General features: G+C 44.7%; 3 protein-coding genes across 3 annotated transcripts; all 3 read right to left on the minus strand.

Moving 5' to 3' along the window:
- Window positions 1–19: 19 nt before the first annotated feature.
- Window positions 20–472, minus strand: PICMEDRAFT_74992 (hypothetical protein; the record flags this gene model as incomplete). Its single annotated transcript, XM_019164932.1, has 1 exon — window positions 20–472. A coding segment is annotated over one exon (453 nt), but the record flags the coding sequence as incomplete, so codon positions are not given.
- A 35-nt stretch (window positions 473–507) lies between these two features.
- PICMEDRAFT_74993 (hypothetical protein) lies at window positions 508–2,328 on the minus strand (the record flags this gene model as incomplete). Its single annotated transcript, XM_019164933.1, has 1 exon — window positions 508–2,328. The coding sequence occupies one exon, from the start codon at window positions 2,326–2,328 to the stop codon at window positions 508–510; it is 1,821 nt and encodes a 606-aa protein (XP_019015161.1).
- A 2,177-nt stretch (window positions 2,329–4,505) lies between these two features.
- On the minus strand, window positions 4,506–7,587 carry PICMEDRAFT_105118 (hypothetical protein). The gene has a single exon (XM_019159678.1). It carries the CDS (start codon window positions 7,576–7,578, stop codon window positions 4,777–4,779), a length of 2,802 nt encoding a protein of 933 aa, XP_019015162.1. The 5' UTR covers window positions 7,579–7,587; the 3' UTR covers window positions 4,506–4,776.

The following is a 7,587-nucleotide window of genomic DNA, read 5'->3' on the forward strand; positions in this document are numbered from 1 at the left end:
GTCCAACATAAGTTGATACCCCAGTATTCCCACACCATGTGCCATTTAATATCAAAGGCCTTGTATAGGTAGTCATCTCCAAGACCCAGTCACGTCCGGCAATGGAACCTGGAATACTACATATTTGGTTGGAAAGGGATGTGTTTTCGTAACCTGGACCAGATGGAACCAATTGATAACAATCCATATGTCTTCTGTGGAATTCATTACCCATCAAGGAGTAGAAACAGTAGAACATAGGATTCAAGTAATGAATCCACTTAATCCAGTGATGCATTTGTGTCAATGGAAGCACAAATCCAGCATAAACACACATCATCAAAACCCATAAACCACCAATGGCATGAGCTGTGGTACCATCTTTAGTCACAGTGGCAACACACTTGAATGTGAACGACATACACTGTTGAATGGTCAACAAGAATAGCAAGTACATGAAAAATCCTCCAGCAGTATGTCTCAAGTTAGGCATCCAGTAAGTGGTCAATGCCAAGATAACAACAGCAATCAACTTCGTGGGAATTCAGTGATAATTTCTTGTAATGCTTCAGCGGACAAATGGTACATGGAGTACGACTTTTGCTTCACTAAAATGTTTCTGGTAGAGAACGAGTTAGCAATTTCGGCTAAAGATGTAACGGAACAGAAAAGCAAAACATAGAACAAGATACCACCACGTGAGTATGCACCATTGGTGGACTTCGGAATGTGGTAGTACATAGAACCGACAACAAAACCCTTAGTAACAAACGATGAAATGTAGACAATGGTATAAGTGATATTACCCTTGGTTCTTTGGAAACCTCTTAACATCAAGTAGTATAATTGCGACCAATAGGTAACCATAAATTGAGACTTTTGTCTGTTACCCTTTTGCTTTCTCTGCTGGTTGACAAAATCCAGTCTTTGTCTGGTCTCATCGCCATTATGATTAGCATCAAATTCGTCCATTTCAGTCATCAAGTTAGCATATTCTGGAGAGTTGACCCAGTACTCAGCAAACTCTTCTGACGATTCTGGAACCTTACCTTCAAACCCTGGTTGCACTTGTCTGGAAGATGGAGAAGTAACTGCAGTCAAAAACTCCGGTGCAGTCATTCTGCTAGGCTTCAAGTAGCCCATCTTCTCAAAATAAGAAACACCTTGGTCGGCAGGACCCCAGTAAATCTGTCTACCCTTGTATAGAACACTCACCTTATCAAATAATTCGTAAATGTTTTGACCGGCTTGGTAAATAGCAACAAACGCAGAACAGCCCAACATATTGGTGGCAGTTCTCAAACACTGTGTGAATTCCAATGCCGTAGAAGCATCCAAACCTCTGGTAGCGTTATCGAAACAGTACACAGAAGCGTTCAAAGCCAAGGCTTCCACAATCGAAACTCTCTTTCTTTCACCACCAGAAACACCTCTCACAAAATCGTTACCGACTCTGGTAGCGTATGTGTGGGTCAAACCAAAAACGGTACACCATAACTGTAGTAAAAAGTCAAAAACAAATGTTAGTATGCTGTGTGAAAAAAAAAAAGTTGTTTGAAGAAAACTTACTCTAAGCATGTTATCAACATATTCAGATCTGGACATGTTATCAATTCTCTTCTGTGGAGTTTTACATCTCAAGGCCAACTGAATTGTTTCCTTGACAGTGATGTATGGGAAATGGAAATCCAATTCCGGGTTGTAAACAACATAACCCTTATATTTTTGCATCATCTCCGCCTGGTCTAACCCGTCATAGGAAAAGGAACCTTCGACCTTAGTGAAATTCTCGATTTCACCAGCAACGGCCTTTAACAATGAGGAACAACCGGCACCCGGCTTACCAAGACAAAGCACCATCTCTCCTGGCTCCAAGACACCAACAAAGTTTTGGATAATCATTCTTTGCTTACGGTTATCTTTCTGGAACATCTTCCAGAAGCTAAGGTAGTTGATGGACATTTCAGTCACAGAAGGACCATGGGCAGCAGAGGCATCGACACCCCAACAAGTAAGATCTCTGAAAGAAACACCTGCATTGGCAGATTCAATACCTTGCTCTGCGGAACGGTCACGGAGGTACTTCAAGAGTAACTCCAAGTCAAAGTTCTCTTTGTTGATCTCGAAGTGATCCATGTCCTTCTTGGTCTTGGTGGACAAGACTCTGGCAAGGGTAGCAACACGCTCCATACCTTCCTGGGTAGACAAGATACGGGAGACGTGGTGAGACAAGTTCTCAGCATTACCTTGGTCTTCAGGATCATTCAAAGGATTGAACTTCTGGACATCTTGATTATCAGAGTCGATACTGTCAGTATCGTTACTGTGGTTCTCAGCTGGCTTCTCCATTGTGATAGAGATGTGATCAACGAGTAGAATAAATTATAGATGAAGTAGTGGAAACGGGAAATTGAGTTTGTAGTTCAGTGGATTGATCTTTTTCTCCTTTTTTGCTATTAATAAATTAAGGACAATTGAAATGGATTCTAATTGGCAAAACGTAGGAATTGACAAAGAGAAAAAAAGATTTTGGGTTATGAGTGCAACAACTAATTGACCGGCAAAAAATTAAGCTAGAAAGGTATCACTAACTAGTTGATAGGCAGTTCTGTTGTATCAACCAGAGGTCTGTTAATCTAATGCGGTTAATGTAGAAGGTGATGGAGAAAGAGGAGAGAAAAAAGGAGACTAAAAGAAGGATAGAGGATCCAGAAAAGAGGAGGAATGAAGTGCTACAGAACAGGAAAAGACGATTGCGCTGGACATGCTGAGGAGGAGGGGAACCAGGAAATATTTAAATGGCTGGTAGAGAGGGCTTGATAAGGAGGCCATGTATTCGTCCAGGCGGGCACTTTCTTCACCAACAGGCCGAATTGGTGTAGTAAACCAAAACACGGAGCCCAACCGGGCGGGGGGCCACTGTTTGAAGCACGCGGCTTGAGCGAATATAGAGACGCCTTTTTCTATTTTTCTCTCTCGTTCTCCCTCTCTCGTTTCTGTTTCTGTTTCTGTTTCTGTTTCTGGGTCGGGCCGGCGAGCGAGAGAGAGAGACGTGCCGACAATACTCACTCAAGAGCCCTCCCGTTTGGCCTTGTTCCCTTTCTTCCCTCTCCCCTCGGGAAACCACACACCCGCAGCCCCACGAGGCTGTCCTCACGGCTCCTTACCAGCTCTCTGTGTCTCTCCGTCTGTGTGGAAATGCCCGCAGAGAGCGGGGCAGGCGTAGCGTGCGTTTCCGGTAACTGGTTCTGATCTCGGCAACAAGCCCGGCAGTGCAGCACCGCCGATGGCAACGGAGCTGTCCGACGCTCCGGAGTAGCAGACGAGCGCCCGGAGACAGGGAAAATGGCGCGCAGTAGCCTGCGCGGAAGCCATCGGCGTAGACTAGTTCCATCCGCTGGCCGCCGGGAGGCTATTTTCGGGTTGGCAGAGAATAGCGTAGCGGCCAGCCGGGACACAGCCGTGCATGTGCTGCAGCTGCGGCTGCAGCAGATGGGCTGGACCGCTGCCGGGGCCCCAACCTGTGGGAAAAGACGGAAGTGTCAGGGGCGGTGGCTGCCCCTGTACGGAGGTGGATGAGGCTCACGCCAGGGCAGCTACACCATGTGGGGAAGGACTGGTCAGGCGTGCCAGCAGTTGCACGTACCACCACCATATTCACCCACTCGCAGTGGCTGCATCCTTCAAGCTCATCTTTTCTCGCTCCGCAACAGCATTCACAGGATGGCCGGGAGTGCTGAGTTGTGAACAGCGACGGCAAAAGCAGCCACGACAGGACCGACGGGTGCGGCGGGAACACGCCGTCATCGCCAGCCCCAGTGGTAGCAATAGCCTCCCCCGCGCTGGACAGAGTCTATTTCGCCCCATGCCGCCCCCCGTAGCCTACGCCTAGGAAGTTGCTTCCGCGCACGTGACCCGGGCCCTGCCTTTTCCGGCACGGTTCGGTTCCGTTTCCCGATCTGGCCCGCTGTGATGTTTGCCATTAAGCACCAATCGGGCAAGTCGCGGGCTGTCGCCTTCCTCGCACGGAAGCATGGCGGAAAAGGGCTCTGCAGCGTTATCGACACAGCAAAATGTGCTTCTTCGGGAACCTTGACGGCAGCGGCACACGTAAACAAATAAACAGAGAGCAAAACAGCAAAACGGACGCACGCCTAACCGATGCATTTTTCCATCTTGCAGCGACTCAGGTCCCGAATCTGTCTCTTTGCGTATTTCACTCAACGCTAACATCCTTTGGTTCAACTATGGTTTGAAATCGGGATTGTGCCCCGCAGCCCGCCCTTTGCAATGCCGTCATCCGTGCTCCCCTTATATATGGCTCAATCGGGTACTCTTATTGCCAGATCACCTGTGGACGGTTAGAGCTGTTTCTTTTGGCAGAACGTCGCAGCGATTGTCGAAAACATGTATAACATCCTACCCCTCCAGCCTCCGTGGCTCTCCTTGGGGACTGAAACTGATTGTGCGGCGTCACGCTGTTGGTAAATCTTGATAGTGAACTTTTTCTTTTCCTCCCTTCCTCCCTCCAATCGCTGTTTGTTGCTAAAGTTCTTCTTATTTGAGCTCTGATTTTTTGGCAATGGAAAATTGAGCTAGTCCAGTGTATACAAATTAAGTTTGAATATGTTTATTACTGTATCCATGGAAAATGTTTATAAAACGCATAAATAACCATATAAAGGAAATGTATGAATAAATTGGTAGATGTGCTGTCTGTGAAAGATCTATTGTGCTTACGCGTAAATGTGTAAATATATTAGTATTCTGGTTGTTGGAATTAAGCAATGAGATCTATCATGCCTTCTTTTGGGTACCAATCTTGTCATCGCCTGGTTTCTTTTGGAAAATGGTCTTGTCCTTTTCGTGTCTTTGCTTAGGAATCAAAGACTTAGGGTTCAACAATTTGAAAATCATACCGAACGGATTCTTACCGATAACTCTGAAGTAGTAGTAGCCAACCAACATGAAACCAATATTAGCAATGATGTAGATCCATGCAATACCGAAATCTCTCCAATGCTGGTTCCACTTGATACCATATTGGATAACAACCTGCTCTTGCATGGTGTATGGACAGTATTGGCAACTGCTGTCAGCATCCGGGTTTCTCAAGTAACCACCGTTGTTGTCAATGTAATGCGAGAAGTAGTCACCACAGTTTTGTCCCTCTGGTGGATCAACAATACTTAATTCGCCATACTCACAAACCAACTTTCTGTTGCGCAAAATAGGACCAACAAACGCTTGCACAAAGTAGGTAAATGGTGATGCAACATACATGAAGGACCAGAATCTTGGCGAGTATCTCTTTGGATTCAAAATACCACAGAACAACAACATCGCAGCAAACAAGTTGGAGTTGATCATAGAAGCTGATGGCACATCTGGGGAAAAGTACAAGATAGCCAAACCGTAGGTACAGTAGTAAGCTGGGAAAATCAACACGTTGATGAAGAAGAAGAAACCAGCCTTATTAGCATCCCCGGAGTATCTTGGTGGCCAGTAGTAACAAACGTAAATGAAGAATTGACAAATTGTGGACCAGAAGATTTCAAGGATAGTGTGACAAAGAAGCAAGCATGACCAGTGGAAAGTATTCGACAAAGCTTCTCTGACTTCAAACAATTCTCTGGTATCAAAAGCAAAGACGTGAGATTGGTTAATCATAGCAACGGAAATCAACAACAACATGAAAATGGAAGAGAAAGCACCTTGTGCACCACCTACAGAGTGATCCATACCAACATAAGATAAACCAACGAAAAGAGCACAAGAAACACATTCAAGGAACTTGGCTCTGATATAGACCGGTGATCTCCAGAACTGAACATATGTTCTTCTCAAAACATACCAGAATTGCTTGTCGTATGTAGTAGCATATTTAGCAGACAAGTCACCAGAACTTGAGTTCTCTGGTCTCTTTGGTAATTCAGCATGCAAGTATTCAATATCCTTTGTGGTTTGGGCACATTCTGGAGAATTGTTCCAAAGTTCAGACCAATCCTGGGCAGCAGAAGCTGTTGCACCAGCACCAATACAGTTCAAAATGTATTCAGCAGGATTCTCAGAAGCACCACACTTGACACCAGAATGTCCTTCGAAGTAATTTAACAATGTAGAGGAGTTTGCACCAATATCACCGAAGTACACAGTCTTACCACCCTTCTTCAACAATAGCAATCTGTCGAAAACCTCAAACAATGTGGCCGATGGTTGATGAATCGTACACAAGATAGCTTGACCAGAGTCTGCAAGAGCTCTCAAGAATTGGACAATAGACCATGAAGATTCAGAGTCCAAACCAGAGGTAGGTTCATCCAAGAATAATAACAATGATGGCTTAGCAACTAATTCAGTAGCAATAGACAATTTCTTTCTTTGTTCGACATTCAAACCTCTACCGACCTTACCAACCATAGCCTCGGCATATTTGTCCATACCCAAGCAGCCAATAATCTTTTCAACATATTCGTATTTCTCAGCAGTGGACACATCCTTAGGTTGTCTCAAATCAGCGGCAAACCTTAATGATTCTCTAACAGAGTACTCAGCCATATGCAAATCTTGTTGTTGCACATAACCAGTTCTTCTCTTGAAAGATGTATCCAATGGTCTACCATTAACCAACATATCACCGGTAATAGTACCGAAGGAAATTCTTTGGGCTAAAACGTTCAACAATGTGGTCTTACCTGCACCAGATTCACCCATAAGGGCGGTCATGGTACCTGGCTTAACGTAACCTTGAATGGAACATAATAATTGTCTGGTAGCACCATCGTATGGAATAATGTAGTCCAAGTTTTTCCACGAGAAGATATCGGCAGTAGCAATAATCTCTTCAAGGTCGGCATCTGGACCGTTCAAAGCAAGCATCATCTCACCTCTTGTGGCAACCTTACCATCCCAATCTTCACCGGCAGAGGTATCAGGCAGACAACCTCTCTTGAACAATAGCAAGTCACCACCACCTTCAACATTCTTGATGTACTCAGACATGAAAACGTTTAATCCAATATAGCCGACAGTCCAACATAAGTTGATACCCCAGTATTTCCACACATTGTGCCATTTAATATCAAAGGCCTTGTATAGGTAGTCATCTCCAAGAACCCAGTCACGTCCGGCAATGGAACCTGGAATACTACATATTTGGTTGGAAAGGGATGTGTTTTCGTAACCTGGACCAGATGGAACCAATTGATAACAATCCATATGTCTTCTGTGGAATTCATTACCCATCAAGGAGTAGAAACAGTAGAACATAGGATTCAAGTAATGAATCCACTTAATCCAGTGATGCATTTGTGTTAATGGAAGCACAAATCCAGCATAAACACACATCATCAAAACCCATAAACCACCAATGGCATGAGCTGTGGTACCATCTTTAGTCACAGTGGCAACACACTTGAATGTGAACGACATACACTGTTGAATGGTCAACAAGAATAGCAAGTACATGAAAAATCCTCCAGCAGTATGTCTCAAGTTAGGCATCCAGTAAGTGGTCAATGCCAAGATAACAACAGCAATCAACTTCGTTGGGAATTCAGTGATAATTTCTTGTAATGCTTCAGCGGACAAATGGTACATGGAGTACGA

This window comes from Pichia membranifaciens (genome assembly GCF_001661235.1).
Source record: "Pichia membranifaciens NRRL Y-2026 unplaced genomic scaffold PICMEscaffold_10, whole genome shotgun sequence".
Lineage (NCBI taxonomy): Eukaryota > Fungi > Ascomycota > Pichiomycetes > Pichiales > Pichiaceae > Pichia > Pichia membranifaciens.

Excerpts from the sequence above, each read along its gene's own strand:
- PICMEDRAFT_105118 (XM_019159678.1), bottom strand. The coding sequence starts at position 7,578 with ATGTACCATTTGTCCGCTGAAGCATTACAAGAAATTATCACTGAATTC.